General features: G+C 38.7%; 1 protein-coding gene across 1 annotated transcript in view; it reads left to right on the top strand.

Annotated features, from left to right (window-relative positions):
• The window catches only part of LOC124723140, a 54119-nt gene that overhangs the window by 11967 nt on the left and 20052 nt on the right, over window positions 1-22100 (top strand). Inside the window, exon 2 of the mRNA XM_047248329.1 lies at window positions 15404-15596. Coding sequence (XP_047104285.1) covers window positions 15404-15596 — 193 coding nt within the window. The remainder of the gene's footprint in view (window positions 1-15403; window positions 15597-22100) is intronic.

Here is a 22100-nt window from a genome sequence, read left to right as displayed (position 1 = left end):
TAACACACTGTCCCCAAACCCTCCAGCCAATAGTTTCTACCCGCTCTGTCCTATCAACTCCTCCCCATTCTCGTCTCCCACTCTCTTTGAATGCCACCCTCTGCTAGTGCACCCACCCATCTTTCCCCACTCCTCTCCTTTTTCACTCCTCCCTGCCCCTAGCCTCTTGGCACTGCAAGTGTTGGCATTCTAGTCCTTGCACACTCCACCAGACAGTGTTCATCTCTCCCACCACCCAGACACTACTATCCCTTCCCTGTGACCCTTCAGATTGCTGCTTGCATCCCACATGACAGTTGCATTCTGGCCCAAGCTACCCTAGTTGGTAGTCATATTTGCATGAGATGTGCTTGTTTGCGTGTCTAAATGGTGTGTGATTTTCTTTTGCTAATGAAGGCTGTGGCCAGAAGCTGTAAGTAAGTGTCTTTTAGTTGTGCTTGTCTGCAACTTAACAAAACTGTGATTTAATATGAGAGTTGTTAAGTGTACCTTACCCTCTTAAAATATTTAAAAAAAGTAAATTGGATGGTAATATTTAGATATTTCCTGTCATCTTTCTTTTCATGAGCTTTAATAATGACATAAAAAGAATATTAATCGTAACTTCAGCACAATAAAGAAAGATATTAGTTATGAATCTCCCACTCAACACATATTTTTAGAAAGGGACGTGGTGTCTCTTTACGTCACCATATGAAATATTTTTTGTACACATTATGTTTATAAACAAACACAAGTTCATAATTCTGCATGGAATGTGTTCAATCTACGGGAAGGTTCTATTTTTGAGATTGTGTATAGTTTTCTATACTTTTAAACAGAAATTGGATTAATCATATATTAAGTGTTCAACACCAATTTTGTATACACTTCAATGAATTTTCTTTCTTTCTTTCTTTCTTTCTTTCTTTCTTTTTTTTTTTTTTTTTTTTTTTTTTTTTTTTTTTTTTTTTTTTTTTTTTTTTTTTTTTTTTTAACTCTACCATTTTTATAAGTTGTGTTGTGGTAGTGATCATCAGAATGTTAATTTTGAACTCGCATGTTACTCGCTCATTCTCTTCCACAGCTAATTCATTTTCTCCCGTGATTGATATCCCAGCCTCCTTTTTCACTAACCTGTTAACAGTGGCACCAAACTGTGTGAACTTTAGCTACATAGGAATCACAGCTTACAAGTAATTGTTTATTTAAGCTTTCCCTGATCTATCTCAGGAAGCACCAAGCAAATTATGACTATTAAGATTTTTTTCTGTAGCTTTGCTTACCCACAAATAGAAAATTATCTAACATAACATACTGTACTTCTGTAAATGAGAGGCAGGACAATACGACATAAATTTAATTGGATAAATGTATGTAACATGTTGACATAACTTTGTTGTTTGTTGGAGGTAGTTTTCATGACTTTTAATTTGTGAATCACATCTACAGTTTTTCTGTAGTAGTAAATGACAAAAGGTACAAGCATGTTAATAACACTGTTATAATTACTTATACACAGTCCAGTCACATTAATGTGACCACTGCCTATGTTCGAAATAAATGTGCAATAACCATTTGTAGGCGGCAGGTGGCAGCACTAGCAGTGGAAGGTAGATAAAACGTGTTAAGGAGGCACAGGAAGCAGTGCAGTTGTTTCCATACTGTGGAAACAGAGCGATTTATCTGGCATCCAAAGCAGCATGAACATGGCTTTCAGGCCTAAGGTGGAAACATTTCCAAAATGGCTAAGTTTGTCAACCATTTGATGGATGTGTAGATGTGTACAGACAAAGAAACATGCAACTGTTGAGCAGCTGACCACCCAGGTGAACCAAGGGGCTATCAACAGTGTCTCCTCAGCGAACGTTGCTACATGTGGGCCACCCAAGCTGACTACTATTTGACAATGAAGGCTGGGATTTGCATGCCAGTAACTGCAACTGCATGTCCATTGAGTGGTGACAGGTGGCCTAATGGGATGAATCACATTTTATGCTCCATCGGACAGACGGCTGTTGGCATGTACAGTGTGAAATGCTCGAAAGCAAACACCCTGCAACAGTCGTCGAAAGAGTCCACGCCAGAGGAAGGAATGTTGTGATCTGAGGAATATTTTTGTGGTATTTCCTTGGTTATCTCGTCATTCTGCAAGGCACAGTGCATCCAGACAAGTATGCATCTATCCTTGGGGACCACGCCCACCTCTACATCCAGTTTGTTTTTCCTGAGCACGATGGCCTCTACCTGCAGGACAATGCAACGTGTTACACAGCTCGCAGTGTACATGCGTGGTTTGAAGAGCAACATGATGAAATTACCCTACTCCCGTGGCCACCAAACTTCGAGTTTAAACCCAATTGAAAATGTGTAGAATCATCTTGAATGGACTGAATGCACCATAGATCCTCAACCAAGAAACTAGCACAGCTGGCCACGGCACCAGTGTAGATGTGGTTCCACATCTCTGTCTGTACTTTTCAGATCCTAATTGACTCTTCCTGCTCGTTTCACAGCAATCCACACTGCAAAAGGTGACTATTCAGGCTTTTGATAGCTGCTCGCATTGACACACATTAATGTGACTGGACAGCATATATTTAAAGTTAACTATGTATTAGTTACTGCATCCATTTTCTGATAACAGTGAGTACATACCCATTAATATGTTAGACCATTTTAGTCAGACTCTTACACAACATTGAATTTAGTAGTGTATTCCTGTTTCAACAACTTGTACTCAGGTGCATTTGTAAATGGCAAACCTTAGAACATAAGATATCACAGACTTGCTTCCCTTGCCACAGTGAGATTTAAATTGCACAGCATTTTTGGTGTGAGTCACTTCTACTAAAATTTTGCAGGTTCTAGAATGCTCACTTAGTGTTTCCATTCATCATTATAGTGTTTATAAAATATTTTATGGGTATGTTATCAAATATTAATCAGCTGTTAACATTCACAAGTAGAGCTGTGGGAGCAGGTCATGAGTCATTTTGGACAGCTCAGACAGAAGAGCACTTGCCTGAAAGGCAAAGGAACCCAGGTTTGAGTTCTTGTCCAGTGCACAGTTTTAATCTGCTTGGAAGTTTCTACTGTTAATGTTATTTATTTTGTATTCATTTATTAAATATGCAGTTATTCAAGGTATTGTGGGAGTGGGAAGATACACAAAATAAACAAACAGTTACACACACTGCAGCAGTTGGCATTAATAATTTGAGTACTGTTTATTCTTTGCCTTTGTTTCTATGGAGTTAGAATATTCCATTGTTGATTATTTGCTTTTATGTTTTACGAGAAAAAGAAATAAAGTTGTATATTCTCAAATGTGTGTATAAGAAGTTATTATTTAACATGATGATATGTAGTAGCCATAAAATGGTGACCCAAGACACAGAAGAACTTGCACAGCAAGAAACAAACAAGCGAGGTGACACAAATTCTCCAATGCATACAACAGATGGCGGAAGTCTTATGATACATTTAGTGCAGCTACAAAGTATGTTGCTCACTCAGATAGAAGACTTGTAGAATGAAATAGCGTAGCATGGGAACATTTCTCCTGGACAAATTAATGATTTTCACATGACAGGCTCCACAGTTGACGAAACTACAAGAAGTGCTGATTCATCTAGAAGGGCATATGGAGGTGCACATGCCTCAGTTCCTGTCCGATAAATTGGAATTCTGATTTTCGATGTTAGAGTTGGCATTCATTCATAATAAAGTAACAAACAACCAAGAAAAGTTTGTGATAGCAGTCAACGGTCTGGACGCTAGAGCAGTGGCATTAGTAGAATATGAAATTAAGCATTTGCCAGCAACACAGTAGCATAAGAGTCTAAAGAAGATTTTGATAAACAGGCTTAGTAACTGTTAGATCAACGGATATACAATGTATTATGCGGCAAGTGGCGAGGTGACAGATCCCTCACAGAATTTTGGCGGCAGTTATGGGGAATAGTGATGGAGGCAGAATTTTGGGTGCTACAGCCCAGTATGTTTGGGCATCACAGCTTCCCATGGCAGTAAGAGCAGCGGTCGACATGAAGAATGGGTGCGACATTACCACTATTTTCCAGTTGGCTGACAGAGTTTGTACAATAATGGAGACAGCAAGTAGACTGATCCTTGCAGAAGCAGTAGTGAAATCAGAAGCATATCAGGCAGTGACAATTCACAAGGGTTAGCAGGTGGATACAACTGCACAATGTCAGAAATTAAAGAAACCATGAGATGGGCTTCAGAGACAAATTGACACTTGGAAGACCGCTGGTTCGTAATATCCTTCAGTGCACTTAGGAAACAGTGGACTGAAAAAACCTGAACAACTATATGGGTGTCATAAACAGTTCGGTGAATGAGCCTTTAAGTGTATTCTACCATTCAATTGCACGTGCCGTGTCAGTAGCATGGAGACTGTAAGGACAGACACTTTCTTTTTGTCTTTGTCATGACGACTCTATGTATGAGATGTGAAGACTTTGTTGTTATCTCGTAAACACTGAGTCTAACATTCGTATGTTGCCAGTAGAGAGAGATATGTTGGTCAAAGGCAGTTTGTTAGTTCACCTTGTGGCAGCAAATAAACAGTCTATAACAACACATTGCAATTGCAGCAAGGATGTGAATTTAGGTTTCCCTAATACTTGTCGTTGGACATTTGTAATAGCTGAAATGCTGGAACCAATATTAGGGTACAGATTTTCTGTACCCATACATCATCACCCTTGATATTCAGTTGGCTTCACATGAGAAAGGTGAAGAAATGGGAACTGGGCTTGTAGGAAAATTCAGAGAAAGAGGAGGCGATTCGGCACAAGTGATAGAGGTAGATCAGCATATGGACCTGACAGCACAGACACCAACCACAGTGGCACATAATACGGTTCAACACATAAACACAGTGCCAGGCGCTCCAGTCTCTTTTATACCGAGAAGATTGGCACCAGGTAGGTTAGCAAACACAAATGCCAAGTTTGAATATATGTTAGAAAAAGGAGTAATACAAAGATCTGATAGTGCATGGTCCTCACCTTAACATCTAGTTTAAAAAATCAGAAGTTGGAGGCCTTGTGCAGGGAACTGAATGCCTGCATGATACCTGTTTGGTATGCAGTGCCTAATATTTGTGATTTTATGAATGTCTGGGTGAGAGTAAAATATTTCAGTGTCATAGATTGTCAAAAGGCATACTATCAGGTACCACTGCTGTCATTACACCTTTTGGCCTCTTCGAATTTTTACATGTACCATTTGCCTTAAAAATGTGGCTCAAACGTGACACCATTTCATTCATGAGGTGTTATGAGGGTTACACTACACCTTTGCCTATCTTCACAATATACTCGTATTTTCAGTGACACAAAGTCTCCATGAGGTGCACCTTATCAGTTTTTGATAGACTATGTTGGTACTGGATAATAATTAATAAAAGTAAGTGCAACTTGCAAGAAAACCACATGACGTACCTGGGTCTCACAGTTTCAGCAGACGGCATCCGCCCATTGGAAGAGAAAGTGGAACAAACACAACAAATATCTCAGCCATTGGATCTGCAACAATTACTTAAGTTCTTAGGTGTTGTAAAATTTTAGCATCAGTGTCTGCCAAGAGCAGCTGCTTTGCAAGCACAGCTCACAGAGGTGCTGACAGGTCCTAATACCTAATAAACATCAGAATATAGACTGGACACCCTGCATGCAGCAAGCCTTTGAACAGATATAGAAAAGTCAGAAGCAACCTGCTTTACTGGCTCATCCTGAGAGAGATGCGAGACTAACTGTAATAGTCAATGCAAGTCAGGTAGCCATTGGAGCAGCGTTGCAAGGGTCTGCTGGGCACTGACAGCAGTTAGTTTTTCTCACAGAAACTTGAGGATTTAAAAGGAGTGGAGAATATCATAGTAGACTATTCTGTGGATTACACAAGATTGGTGAGAGGGCAAAGAGAAGACTTACAACTACAGGTTTTTCAGCAGAGCACATCGAAAGGGTTGAGACCTCAGGAAAAATGTCCGGAAGGTGAGGCCATTAAAATGTGGTGTGATACCTCACAAGGAAGACCTTGACCATTTGTGCCTGACTGTTTAAAGTCAGAGATATTTGAAAGTATACATAATTTGGCTCATCCAGGTACACGAGCAAGTACCGTGTTGCTGATATAACACTTCTTTTGGCCTGGAGTGAGGCTAGATTGTCGAAGGTAGACACAGGCATGCCCTGCATGTCATCAGTGTAAGATGGGACGACGTGAAGAAACCAGTGGGACATTATGATGAACCATCTGGTTGTTTTGAACATGTGCACTTCGACATCATTGTCCCACTGCCGATGTATGAAGGTTACTGTTGTATGCTAACAGCAATTAAGATTTAAGAGCTGGGCAGAAACTGTACTGATTCTAGGCATATCAGCAGAGACAGTCATTCGAAGTTTCTTGGCGACATGGGTAGCAAGATTCGGACACCAGTGCATGTCACAACTGACCAGGGTCGTCAGTTTGAATCCTAATTATTTCTTGAACTGGTGAACATTTGTGGATCCCAACATGATTGTACAAGAAGTTATCATCAAGAAAGTTACAGAATTTTAGAACAGGGGCACAGAACACTTACAGCGGCATTGCGACATTCTGTCATTTGTGTGCGGAAACTTAAGCAAGTGTTTGCGTGTGATGTTACAAACTGATTCAGTAAGAGCCCTGTTGCAGCACCATATGCTGGACCTTATAAAGTACTGCAACATAATGCACACACAGTAGAGCTCCAGATTCATGATAAACTGTACTGTTACTGTGTCAGTCAATTGAGTGAAGCGTGCTCACTTACTGACGAAAGACTTAAAGCAGGAAGACATACAAGACTTGCAGTGGAATACAGTGCTACAACAGGCACAAGCATCTTCCAGGAAACCAATTAAACTGAATCTAGTGGAAGATACGGCATCGGAGGAACAAGACACACAACCAGTGATTTGTCCAAGGGTGGCTCGGAAAGCCTGATAAAAGTTTCCACACACACCTGGAGCTCTACTGTACCGGAAGGGGGCTATGTGGGAGAGGAAGATTGACAAAATAAATAAACAGTTATGCACAGTACAGCAGTTGGCAGCAAAGACGTTAATTATTTGAATACTACTTATTCTTTGCATTTTGTCTATGGAGTTAGAATGTTCCATTGCTGATTATTCACTTTTATGTTTTACGAGAAAGATAAATAAAGTTGTTTGTTCTCACATGTGTGTATAAGAAGGTATTATTTAATGTGATGTTATGTAGCGGCCATAGTATTATAGTTATGAAATATATCCTATGTATCAAATGGAAACTTTAATTGAGAAAAGCGTTAAAATTACAAGGAGAGCAAATAGGTTTACAGGATTTACCTTCAGGAGGCAAAATTCCTAGTACTGCCAGTATACACACATTGTCAAACAATGAATTAATACATGTAATACTGTCAAAATGAGGGACTGGAGGGAAAAAATTAGTTTAAATGATAGCTGAAATGAGGACCTGGGTGGAAAATGGCTGCAGCATAGAGAGTGAGGGCTAGGGAGTAATTAAGAATGGTATGTTAAGCCAATTGGATTGTGAAAATGTAGAATGCACTGGAAATATAGTCCCCACATGCACATTACAGGTGAGGAGAACTAGTAAAATACAAAGGTCTTCTTTGTTGCTTACTCTCAACAAATACAGTAATCCACATTCCACAAGACGAGCTGGAGTCCTTAAAACTGTGCATTATGAAAATGAGCAAACTGAGACGTGGCTCTCTTTTAGCTCTTTTGTGTGGTTTGTTCTAGATTATGAGATACAAATCGTTGAATCCTCAACATCTTCTATGTACCTTCAACCAATTATTGAATTGTGGTTTACTCATCTCATAACATGTGCTTATTATTCATCAGATTAATTTACAAGACACATGTCAAAAATTAGTAACACAAGTCACTTACATAGCTAGTGAGCTGGAGCAGCATTGTAAAGTTAATGATTCTCCCCAGAATAAAGTTGTATTTATGAAATAATCCTAATGATCAGTGGCATCCTGCTCAGTTTATCTGCTCATCCTTCATGAACTCTTTCACCTAGTAATAACATTTCTGTATTTGAGTATCATGTAGATTTTTCTTCAGTAGGCCTAGCTTCATATTCAGAATGTTGTTCTCTTATAGCATGTTGAAGATTTTCACTGCATATATTGGAGAATCTGAGCTTATAATATTAATTGTTGAATGTAATCATGCAGTTATCTTTATTCCATATGTTATATGAATCTGATTTTCTATGAATAATTGTGGTTTGCTGTATAAAAAGATTATCATCTCAGTGAAACATACATGGGGATTCAAAACTCGTGTTCCAGTAGACAAATCAGGTGTACCAGAACTCCACCTAAAAACTTTCAGGGATGGTAGTGTGGACCAAAACAACAACAAAAAGTCTAACATAGACTAAAATGCATACCTCACAAGCTATGAGCACTAGTTTATCTTCGCTACTGTGAAAAACACTCATCTACTGAAGTGCTCATAACTCTTAAGGCATGCACTTCAGAGCCCTTTTTTACTTGCTTTGAGGCCATACTACTACCTCTGAAAGTTTGTTGGAGGAGTTTTGTTTCACCCTGTTTGTCCTATGGCACATGACTTGAGTTACCATGTATAGGGAGGGGATTGTTAAATTTCCAAGTAGTGGATGACATGGTTCACTGACATGTGCAGTACATGTTTCTGATAACTTGGTTCTCTAACATCAGTATATAAGATTCATTACCAGAACTTCCCCCAAAAACTGTCATTCAGGATTGCTGATTTAAAATAGCTACAGCATGCAGTTTTGTGTGTCTACATCTCAGTGACACCAGACAATATTAGCATAGCAATGTAAAGCTACATAAATTACTTGGTAGGTACTCAGTATGTATATTCCGGTTTAAATATGTATATACGTGTAGTCCTAGAAAATTGACAGATTCCACATCCACTGTGTCCTTATTTTTGTGGCTTATTTTTATGTCCTGGCATTTTGATTGTTGGCTCCTGAATCCCACCATGTGTGCTTTTAGGATGTTCAGAGTTTGTGTAGGGCTGCTTAGCTGAAACCCTGTTTCTGAGCCATCAAGTGTATTAATGATGCTGTCAGGATTTTTTTCTGTTTCATGATTATTATAAGTCTGTGTCGTTTGCCAATCATTGCTGGATAGACTGTGTCAAAAATTACAAAACATATATACTACAGTACAAATGACGTTAACAATACAAAAAATTTAAAACATTATGCATTTTAGTATAGATACATTTAATCTACTATTGACATTTGAGTTCTGACATATTCATTAGTTTTAGAGAAAGTTCAGTAAAGTCATTCACTTTCTTCACAATGAAAAAATTTCTGGATGAAGTAGAGCAGACATAGTTTTAAGTCTCTTGAAATTTTGTCCTTGAACCTCTCCAGTGGCAGAATCTGCACTTCCGTGGGTAGTTATCCAAACATTCTCGAGGTAATATTTTGCAAAACTGTCTCTTGTTTTGTACAGTCAGCAGTATAGTACGTTTATGCTCTCTTTGTTGTGGGAATTGTGGTTATGTAACTCATGCCTCTGGCTGAAGGAGTTTAGAGTTTTCTTAACTTGAAGGAAGCTCAAAAATACATAATGATTATAAACGGTCATTATTCCCAATTTTGTTAATGGCCTGCAGTGTTCTTTTCTCCTATCTCCTACTCGATGTTGTGATCGTTGTCTTCTTCCATTTTTTTCGGCCTGTATGTAGAGTGGTCGCATAGTAACAGGCCCTAGCCGATACGGCTGTGAAACAATTAATAACAAAGTATTAGGAAATACTGATGAGTTATCACATGTTTCAATTTTCCCAGGACGTAAATGCCTGGTGACAGTTTGTCACTCCCGTGTGCATTGTGTTCTTACCAAGAGTTTGCTATCCACCATGAACCCCAGAAGTTTCACAACCCCTACGCAGTTTAGGTATTTTTTGTCAGTGAGGCTGCATATTAATTCTTGCATTTTTTCCTTCATTGGTTTTCATTTTGTTTATTACAAACCATCCTTTTGTCACATTAAACAAGGTATCTGCCTCATAATGAGCCTTGCTGGCTTTGATGCTTTTTGAGTACAGAGTTGTCATTTGCAAATTGTAAGAACTGACCATGAGAGCATAAATCATTTACAAAAACTTGGAACAGGATGGGACCCATTACTGCTCCCTGTGGCACACTGTATTCCAACTTCTGTTCACATGGTAGTGCTCCTTGGACTTACATGATATTCTGTATTCCAGATAAGATTTGAGGGTTGCCAGAACATTGCCTCCAACTGCATACTCATTAAGCTTATTTAGGAGGACATTATGAGGACTGCAGTCAAACACCTTACTGAGGTCACAAGGGTCAGTTCTAAAGATCCTTTTTCTTCAAAACTGTGCTTTATCCCAGTAACCAGATCTAGCGCTACTGTTGTAGATTTACAGTTCCAGAAACCATGCTGTGCAACTGAGAACAGTTAATTAATTTCTAAGTAATTTGAGGTTTGCTCTTTCATTGCAGTTTCAATGACTTCAGCAGAGGTTGAAATTAAGATTGTTTGAAGCTTGCTACCATTCTTGGGTCACCCTTTCTGTAAACTGTACTGCCCATGCAAGTTTCAGAAAGTCTGGAAATACACCTGCCATAGATGCACTTAATAATTACCATAATTAAAGATTCAGTAATAAAATAAATAATTTTCTTAAGAACATTAGTGGACATCAAAATGTCAGAATGCTTATAAGATTTTACAACAATGTCAATGTATAATTAGATGAACGACGAACACTAACTTCACTTAATGAAGGTTTATTCAGTACTTGCACATACAAGATCACGAAGTGAACTGCCTTCGGCCAGAACACATACAGTATATATACAGTTGCAGAACATTCCAGTACAATGATTCTTGACATTTGTGGATACTTCTAGAATTAACTCAAATCGAATATATAAATTAAAATTTTACAGTCCAGGTGAGTTTTGAACTCGTGACCCTCCATGCAACAGCCCAGCATCACAACCACCACACCACGGCGACTGCGCTACTCAGCCTCTTCTGCAACAATATTTATTATTTAATTTTTTCTAATTTCCTCTAGCTCATCATGGTGCACCTTTTGTCATTCCTTACAGGAAGTCCAGGGATTGCACTTAGTGTTTCTCATGATGTCAGTAAAATAAATGTTGAAATCATCTGGACTACACAAGCTTAAGGGAGTGGTGGATGTTTTTTTCCATGTTTTCATTGATCAGGTCCCAGGCTGCCTTGCATGAGTTGTGAGCTCCTGCGCTGAACCTATCATTGCTTTTCTTTTTGGCATCTTCTACATCCTTTCTGTAAGTATTTTTACTTTTAAATATTTGCTGTAAAATATTTCCCTTGCACTGGGATCTGTTGCTGTTTTGGAGGGATCATGTACACTCAGGTGAAAAGTCATGGGATACCTCCTTTTGCCCATCACAGTGTAGCAGCTCGATGTGGCTTGGACTCTACGAGTCATTGGAAGTCTCCTGCAGAAATGTTGAGCCATGATGCCGCTAGAACAGTCCACAATTGTGAAAGTGCTGCCAGTGCAGGAATTTGTGCACAAACTGACCTCAATTATGTCTCATAAATGTTCAGTGGGTTGCATGTCTGGCAGTCTTGGTGCACAAATAATTCACTTGAATTGTCCATAATGGTCTTCAAACCAATTGCAAAGAGTTGTGGCCCAGTGACATGTTTGGGAACATGAAATCCATGAACAGCTGCAAATGGTTTCATGCAATTGAACATAACCATTTCCAGTCAGTGATCAGTTCAATTGAACCAGAAGACCCAGTCCATTCCATGTAAACGCATCCCACACCATTATAGTGCCACAACCAGCTTGCACAATGCCTCATTGACAACTTGGGTCCATGGCTTTGTAGGATCTGCACCACATTTGAACTCTACCATCTTACCAATTGAAATTGGGACTCGTCTGATGAGGCCATGGTTTTCCTGTTGTATAGGGTCCAACCAATAGTCATGAGCCCAGGAGAGGCACTACAGGCAATGTCATGCTGATAGAAGTGACACTCCCATTAATCATCTGGTGCCATAGCCCATAAACACCAAATTCTGTTGCACTATCCTTCTGGATACATCTGTTATGTGTCCCAAATTGATTTCTGTGGTATTTCTTACAGTCTATCTATCACTGGCAATTTTATGAAAAAGCCGCCGTTCCCGGTCATCAAGTGAAGGCCGTTGGCCACTGCATTGTCTGTGGTGAGAGTTAATGCCTGAAATTTGGCATTTTCGGTACACTCTTGACACTGTGAATCTCAGAATACTGAATTCCCTAGCGATTTCTGAAATGGGATGTCTCATGTGTCTAGCTCCAACTACCATTCCACGTTCAGATTCTCTTAATTCCTGTAGTGTGGCCATAATCTTGAATTACTTGAGTACAAATGACAGCTTCGCCAATTCTCTGCCCTTTTATACTCGCTGTATACAATGCTACCACTATATGTATACATGCAGATCACTGTCCCATGACTTTTGTCACCTCAGTGTAAAGCAGTACTATGCATTTTAATTCATTCAGTTCACTGGTATACCATGTTTTTTCTTCCTCCACATTTTATCTGTGTTGTGGACATGTTCACAGGAAATTTTTTGGTCTTCTGTGGCTTTATAAAATCAAATTTGGTTTTAATGGTCTGGAAGAACTCTTCAAATGCATCAGTTGCTTTCATCTCCTGTAATCCAGGCTACCACACTACTGCAGATAGTGCTGTCAAGCAGTTAATGTTTCCATATTTATGAACCTTTTTGTGAGTAAATAATTATAATGCCAGGAGACATTTGGTTGATTACTAGGTCTTTCTATATAAATTTCCTGGACCAGTGCTCTGTGGTCAGAGATCATTGGGTCAACTGCAGTCATCTCATAATCCCAAGTATTTAGGTTTGTGATCACAGTTTCAAGGCAAACAGCACCTGTGGTTGGTAAATGGCTTGCTACAGATAGTTCATAACTGGATATTATGTTCATAAAGTCTCTCTCCTTAGCACTCTTTACCAAAATGTATATTGAAATCACCACACAATGCAGTTTGTTATTTCAGTTTTTGATTAAGTAGCTCAGGCAAGATTCCATTTGGATGAGAAAATTTTCATAGTTGCCATTTGGAGAATGGTGTACTGAGACAGTAATTATATTAAGATCTAATAACGTCAAAGCAGCCAGCTCTTCTAATCGAAGGTCCACACAGAAGCTTTTTAAGTCAATTTCCTTAACACTGTATTTTCTGTTGGTATGTATATATAGAAGAAATGAAGCCAGAAGTACTGTGTGTGTGTGTGTGTGTGTGTGTGTGTGTGTAGACACACACACACACACACACACACACACACACACACACACACACACGCACACACACAGTACTTCTGGCTTCATTTCTTCTATACAGAAAGATGACACACAGTTTTTTTGTAAGGTATTGTACATTGGCACTGCATATAACAATGCGAGAGAGATTCTGAGCATTATGTGATCTCTTTAAAGTCAGGTACTCTTGGTGTCTGTCACAAAAGAGCTTATTTCACAGGAATATTGCCCAGTCTCCAGAATAAATTAAAAAAAATGCTTTATCACAGTAGTTTTAGGCCGTATAGTGCTATCCATTATTTTATCCCTAAGCTTAAAGTCATCATAACTTTGAAACTGATATTAAGCCCCTTTGTTTCAAGATTTCCAGGTATAAAGTTATGGCTAATGGCTAGGGAAGGTCTTACGCAGGAAGTTAATGAAAATTTGAGGAGTTGTACCACTTTTGACTGTGCTCACATGTAGCCATGGCCTTTTTCCACATACAGCATTCCTTGTTTGTCTGCTCTACCAACTATTGTTGTTGTGCTACCTTTTGATTTGTCACTTGCAGATACAACAGAATTATAGGGTAGTGAGCCTGCATCCTTTTTGGTGCGTAGTAGTGAATGCTTATGGTCTTCAGCCAAAATCTCAATATATTTTTCCCTTAGTACTCACAGAGGTTTTTGCTTCATTGCCAAAATATACATTTCTTCTCCGTTTCCTGTGTACTTCTTGAAAAGGTGCATCTGCATTTCTTTGCAGAGTTTTTGTCTGAGGACTTTTCAACATTGTTAGAGCTATTTAGATTGTGACACTGATCTGTTCATTTCGTTTGATTGTTTGCTATTTGCATCTGGTGCATATGTCACTGTAACAGTTTATATACTTGAGAAGTTATTCATACATATTAAGTCACTGCACCAATTTATTTCAATTTTGTACCATTGTTTCCTACTTATCCTTGAACCACAATCTCCTGCAGAATTTTGTTGTTGGCGATCAATTAAATGTTCAGGGAAATCACTTACAATATGTAACAAACTGTTATCTTCACCTTGTTTGTCTGGAGAGCTCTGATGCATAAGGCTTCATTTGTTTAGTGTTTATGCTTTGGTTGTGCAAGTTCATTTTGTGGGAAAATCAATAAACACAGACTGAAAATAGAGTATTCAGGCACTCCTGGTGTTGTTATTCTTAATTCTGAAGGATATTTTGGTATTTTGGAGGATATAATTAACCTCTGCCTTCCATAATGTAGGTATGACATAAGCCACTGTAGGGCACTGCCCTCAGTTGCATGTTTCTCTAGTTAGTGAATTAGCAAGTGTGGTTTATTGAATTAAAGGCTGTTGTGGAGTGACAGAAGTTGTTATTGTTTAGTGAGGTACTTATCAGTAAACTAATTTATGACATATAGATAGTATTTTTTCTTTGCTCTAAATCAAACTGATAGTTCAAAATAATCTCATGTGTTACAGTAAAATTTTGTGTCTGAATAGCAGCTGCTCTCCCAGACACTATTGATAAGACTATTTTTTTTAAAGAGTGACTTCATTTCTGCATAATTTTATACATCTGGGATAAAACTTCGTTTGAAAGATTGATTTATTAATGCAATTAGAGGACAGCTTACTCTTTTATACATTGATTTGATTACCTTTGTGAATATCCAGTCACCACCTGCAGAATTTCTTTAATGATAGTATATTGTGTTCTTTGTCAAAACATTTCTAAATTTTGTGACACACACTTAAGGTTTGGTATCTGAATTGTCTTTTTTTAAATCAGTAATACTGGAAGACACTACAGCCATATGAAAACATAAGTTGTATATGTTTGACAGTATATTTGAGTATTCAGTAACAAGTAATTGAATGTGCTCTAGGAATAGTAAGAATATTACAGAGTTTAGCCCTGTTGAAATGTTTGCTATGAATCTGATGTTGGAGTGTGGCTTTATATGTTTGCAGTCATGTTGATTTGAGTTGTGCTGTAATGTTGATATGTATGTTTACTTTCAGCCAGTGCTCAGTGTTGGCTAAATGGGGACGAACTGAGCCTGGAAAACACAAATGGAACAAGTGCTTCCCTGAGACGGAAAGAAGGGCTTCTGACGTGCCCTGGTCCAGGTGACCCTAGTCATTATACAGAGTGCTGTTGGGATTCACGTTATCAGTGCTGCCCTGTCCAGTCAGCAGTGTCAATGGATGATCAGTGAGTGATGATATGCTGATATTTCTATGTGGTGGTGGTGGTGGTGGTGGTGGTGGTGGTGGTGGTGGTCGTAGTAGTAGTAGTAGTAGTAGTAGTAGTAGTAGTAGTGTGTGTGTGTGTGTGTGTGTGTGTGTGTGTGTGTGTGTGTGTGTGTGTGTGTAAATTGACATAGTACGGCACTGGTCATCTTCACTTTCAGATTCATTATTTCATCTTTGCCCATGATGGTCTTGAAGAAATGAAAAGGCTCTGACTAAAACATGCTTGGTGTGGATTATTGATTATATCTGTGCTTTTCAAAATTGATGGTGTATTCATTGCTATCAGTATCAACATTTTGCAAAGAGTGGCTAAGAGCAGATTCATGAAATTGAAAATATAGTACAATGATTTTTTCCCTCATAATATTGTGATCTTCTGAAAGCTGGTTGGGAACAAGAATAGTATGTAAAAGTATAGAGTGAAACTCATAAGGTCATGCCACATTCGGGGAAAAAAACCACACTTGATTTAATGTTAATAAACAGTGAAAAGAGTAATGGTGAGAAGTAACCATCCACCATATAGTTAAAGTGTTGAGTGACAGACAGGCTCAGAAATCATAGCAAAACCATTGGATAGTGTCCTTGTGTTTTTTTATTTTTTAATTTTTAGTATAAAAACGTAATTTGTTAAGATTACAATTTTGGATGTGTTGTCTAGTCAGGAAAAAGATGTCTGCAAGTTATTTAAATGTTCTTTCAGATTTGTGTACTGGGAGATTCTGAAGTATACAGTACTATGAAAAGAGTGAGTGGCATATTTGAGCAAATTATCATTTTCATTTTAACAAGTAATAGCCTGGTTTTACCATTATACACAAAAGGTGGATATCTTCTTCTTTTTCCTGGTCTTACCAGTAGATTACATTAGATGTACTTTTCGATCCAATTGATCCATAATGAGATCCTCTGGGATGTGTGACATGGAAGAAAACAAGAATACACCAAAAATATTTACAAAATAAGAACAGATATGCTATTGTACCTTCCACAGATCCCAAATGAAATTTCTCTTGTCGATGTGGAATTGGTAAAAAAAAAAAGCATATTTCCATGTAAAAGGATATAAAACTTGTCACCAAATAATAAATATTCATTACACTCAGGTGCATATGATAATTCTTACTCTTGTAGACCCATATCATCTATTTAAAACAAAAAATAAATAAATAAAATAAAAACATTTTACAGTACTTACTTACAGTGATCACATTACTGCGTAAATTTGTAAAGAAGACAGATTGTATCCAATATTCACATCATGTGATGTTGTTATTAACACACATGTATCAGTTGGTTCTGCTCAGAAATTCATCAAAGGAGTAGGAGGAGTTGGCCACCAATAAATCCTTTAGGCTCTTCTCAAACTGAACTTAATTATTAGTAAAACTTTTTATGGCTGCTGGCATATTATGGAAAATATACACTTCTTCTGAGTAGTGGACACTTTGCTGAGCCAAAGTGACTGACTTTAAATCTTTGTGAAAGTTATTCTTATTTCTAGTATTGATTACATGAACTGAGCTGTTGGTTTGAAAAATGATATATTTTAATGACAAATTTCATTAAGAAATAAATGTATTTGGAAGCAGTAGTTAGCGTCACAGTTCTTTAAACAACCCTCTGCTGGACATTCTTGAGTTCACACCATAAATAATTAAAGTTGCACGTTTTTGGCGAGGAGTACTTTAGCTTAGCTTAATAACGTACCCCATAAAATAATCTCATATGACATTATGGAATGAAAGTAAGCATAATACACCAGCCTCTTTATTTTTGTATCACTTACATCTGATAACATTTGCATAGCAATTAGAGATTTGTTCAGGTAGTTCTGCAGTTCTGTGGTATGCTCCTCCCAGTTAAATTTATTATCAAGCTGTAATCCCAAGAATTTAACCCTGTCAACTTCTTATCTCTGCTTGTCATTATATTTTAAGCACATACTGGCAGTAAACGTTTTACAAGTCCTGAACTGCGTATAGTATGTTTTTTCAAGGTTTAATGACAGATAATTGGCTAGAACCATTTATTAATGTCCATCAAAATTTCATTATCTGACCTTTCTTAGGCTATACATGATTTACTATTTATTGCAACATTTGTATCATCTGCAAACAGAAAAGTAAGGGCACTATGATGGAATCTTGGGGGATGCTACATGCTATTAGTTCCCAGTATATGGGGTCAACATGTTAATCTGGATCTGGCAATGATAGTGGTAGATAATGGCCAGATGACTTTCCTGTTGTCATTCCTCCCGAGGACGGTATTTGTGTGTCTCATCTGTCTTCGTGTAGTGTTAACCCATGTGAAACTATGAAACAGTTTTCAGAATATGTGCAAATCCTGTAACTGAGGCAGGATGTTGGTACCAGCCCAATATTCACTGTGTTGGATATGGGGAACTGCCTAAAAATAGCATCCAAGCTGGCTGGCACACTATCCCTCATAGCAAATCCACTGGGCTGATTTGATCTGGAGCCAGCACACCTTCCCAAATCCCGGAAGTGGCATGATAATGTGCACAGCTATCCTGGTGGTTTATGCAAAGCCCACCCTTACATCCCAAGTCCACCATAGTTTGTCAGAGATTTCATCATACTGCTATAGTTTGTGATGGCTATTTAATTGTGGTTAAAAGGGCAACTCGTTCACAAACTGTAGCCATGTGCTCATTCCCAGAGTTGTGCTTCAATTATTCTGAGACATCTTTGGCACAGGCATTTTCCAATGTTCACTAGGGAAGAGAAAATGTAGACGTTAAAGATGACATATATATCTCTCATACTCTGAAGCCAAAAAGTTGGATGAAGTCCTGCAGCCACTGATGTTCTTTACATAATTTCTGTTGACACTAATAACTGTCTGTCCCAAAGACAAACATCTAAACAGATGGCCTGTGAGACGAAATATTATCTGCATGTCCAAGTGCTTATGTAATAGAGCCTCTATTTAAAAAACTGTTGGTTCCCAAACGAAGTTGTGAGAAGAAACAAAAATAGAGAAAAGCAATCAGTCACTAGGAAATTTCAGATCGGCGCACACTCCATTGCAGAGTGAAAATTCATTCTGGAAACAATCATCTAAGCTGTAGCTAAACCATTTCTGTGCAGAACATTTCTTTCAGAAGCTTTAATCCCACGAGGTAGGTAGGAGAACTTTGGTGAAGTTTGGAAGGTACAAGTACTTCAGGTGGAAATAAAGCTGTTCATGCAGGTTTGTGAGTCTTCTTTGGATAGCTCATATGGTAGAGCACTTGCCCCCAATAGGCAAAGGGCCCCCGTGTTTGAACCCCAGTTCACCACACACTTCTAATATGCTAGGAAGTTTCAGGTCCATACAAGTGGTCAGAAACAAACTGTGGTGGTCAATATAGTCTTTCTACACTCACCATTGGTAGCTCACAAATGGGGAGAGAGAGAGAGGTGAGTGAGTGAGTGAGTGAGTGAGTGAGTGAGTGAGTGAGAGAGAGAGGGGGGGGGGGGGGAGGGAGGGAGATAATTTCTTAATGTTTTAAGTTCATGGTACTCATTTATAATGAGAATCTATCTTGAAAGCTTCACATTGAGAATTTTATACAGAAACTGAATTCTGCTTTCACATTGGAATACCCTCCATAATTACTTTCCAGTGTAAAAGGTTGTTGTTATTGCTTACTTTTACTCTGTTTTGTTATATGATCTAATTGGGGTAGTAGCGCACTTCTGGAAGATGTTCTTAGCCCAAACAAGGGCTTTCGGAACTATTTGTGTTGTCAGTTTATAGACATTATGTAGGCCACATCAGAGAATTTTAAAAGTGGCATCCTGGTGATTATAAACTGCATCATATGATTTGTAGTTCATAAAATGAAGTAATTGAAAACAAACTACAGCACTCACTCATTCAAGAAACACCCCCCCACCCCCCCCTCCACACACACACACACACACACACACACACACACACACACACACACACACACACACACAGTGCTGACAACAAAAGTGAAGTCCCCGAGGAATGGCCAGATGTCAGTGTAACTTCGCACATGTATACACCGTTGGTGGGTGTGTAAATGATTAGAATTGTAATTCTTCATTGTTGTCCATGTTTAGTGTTGTTACCAGGCCTAGTAGGGTATATAAGGGATGTGAAAAGTGTTAGATACTGAGTGATCACTGTGAAGGACATGGAGATGCCACTTGTGAGACAACATTATTGACACCTGGCAGCATTTGAAAGGTGCCTCATTGTGAATTTGGCCAGCTAGTCAAATCGTGCAATATACAGATTTTTAAGGCATTGAAGTGCGACAGTTGGACTGTATGGGAACGTGAGCGCAGGCATACTCATCATCAAGGTTCTGGTCAACCACGTATGACCACTACAAGGGAGGATAGCTGTATCAGGCTGCAAGGCTGCCACACAAATTTGTTAGTGATACTGTGTTAAACAGCGACAGTGATTGTGACAATTGTGCACTACTCTCGTACAGTTCTCGGACTGTAGTACACCATACAAAACAGTTATTTACCCATTCTACTTAACCCATTAGAATGGAGTTCTCATTAACAAATTATTTTATTTTCAAACTGTCACACGGTGTATGATTTCTCCTGCATTGCTATCATAATAGGTCCATCCAGAGACGTCAGCTAAGAGACTGCCTAAAATATACATCAAAGCCCGATGTTCTCATCAGCCTTCTGCATTGTTCGTTAGGATTCGTGGTATCTTCTGTCCGGCGTATTCCTGGGAGCTGTGGTTGGTGCCGAGGTCTCTCTGCACGTGCCCCGATGCCACCCATAGCCCAACAAACACCTCAAACAAAATGTGCACGAAACTAAATGGAGACAGACATCTAAAATATGTAAATGAAAGATGAGTTCACAGAATAACATCAAATTACATGAATGAATGCCAGAGCAACATCATAAAACTACACATTTTCTCATTCCTATATATCATCAAGGGAGCAGAAATTTTAACGTGATACATTCACACACATTTCAAGGTTTTCAGTCTCAAAATTTTTGCACCCTATCAGTGCACCAAGTTCATTGTAATAACCACTACACATCTTCTTGCTATCGAACAGCTTCCTCTCCAGATGTAAATGCACTCCAGTCGTGGCTTGACGTGTTCTTCATCTCAAAATCACGTTAGTCCTACTGTCACAGCATCGAAAAGTTAGCCCAGCTTTGGCAGACTGTTGCAAATAGTGAAGGATAATATATTATTGATGGCTAAGGTCTCTGTAATGTGTGTGTATTGTGTTTATTAAACTTATCGAAAAATGCTATGACCTTACGCACAAATTTAGTATTTGAAGAAACTGCTGTGCCCTTATATGGGGAAGTGTATTCATCACATCCACAACTCAGAGGGCTTTGTGCAACATCTCGAGCAAGTATATATCATGGAATCTGATACAATGGTCAGTTTTGATGTGATCTCCCTGTTTACCAAAGTTCCATTGGAAGGCTCACTGGAACTGATTGCAAAGAAATTTGATGATGCTCAAATGGAACTCTTCGGGCATATATTCATGACAAACTTATATTCTGTATAGGGGCCAATATTATGGACAGACAAGAGTGACATTGGTCAGCCCCATCTCCAGGGGCTGCTGAACCGTTCATGGAGAAATATAAGGAAGAAGCATAATAGATGGCTATATACAAACCCACAGGCTTCTCTAGGTGTGTAGGTGATATCTTTGTGATCTGTCCTCATGGTAGGGAGAGTATTAGTGAGTTTTTGGAACATCGTAACTCATGCCACCCAAATATTAATCAGCTGCCATTTCTGGATGTATTGGTCAAAAAGAGAGCAGATGGGTCATTACCAATTGTTTGGTCACAGTGTGTATCACAAACCAGCACTCGCTGATTTGTATCCACAAGTTAGTAGCTGTCATCATCTAGTGCAGAAGAATGGATTTCTAAAGACATTGGTCTACAGGGCACATATCTCATCAGACTAAGACAGTTTGGCACCAGAAATAGAGCACCTATGCTTATGCTTCTGCAAAAATGGATACATGGTCAAACAGATTCATAAGGCCTTTCAACCAACAATTCAGTCATGTGACAGAGAAGAAGAGCAAGGTGGAGCAAAGACTATGGCTTACTGCATGATCTGTTTCTGTCAAGAGCAACAGGATTCTCAAGAAGCATACCATCATGTGCATGTCCTGTCCTACCAAAATAAGAGGACTACTGGGAAATTTGGGTGATGACCTTGGTTTATGAAAACCAAGAATTTATAATACACCGTGCCAATGTGGTGTGTCGTAAATTGGCCAAACAACTAGAACAGTGGATGTCAGATGCCAAAGACATCAGCTGCACACTTGGCTGAGAAAGGCAACTAAATCAGCCATTGCTGATCATTGACTGGAACTTAATCATACCATGGTCCATGAAGAAACAAGGGTTGTGCCACAGACCCCCAGATGCTAGAACAATGTTTTAAG

This window comes from Schistocerca piceifrons, chromosome X, assembly GCF_021461385.2.
Source record: "Schistocerca piceifrons isolate TAMUIC-IGC-003096 chromosome X, iqSchPice1.1, whole genome shotgun sequence".
NCBI lineage: Eukaryota > Metazoa > Arthropoda > Insecta > Orthoptera > Acrididae > Schistocerca > Schistocerca piceifrons.
The sequence above is the reverse complement of the archived record's forward strand: the minus strand, read 5'-3'. Positions and strand labels throughout refer to the sequence as shown.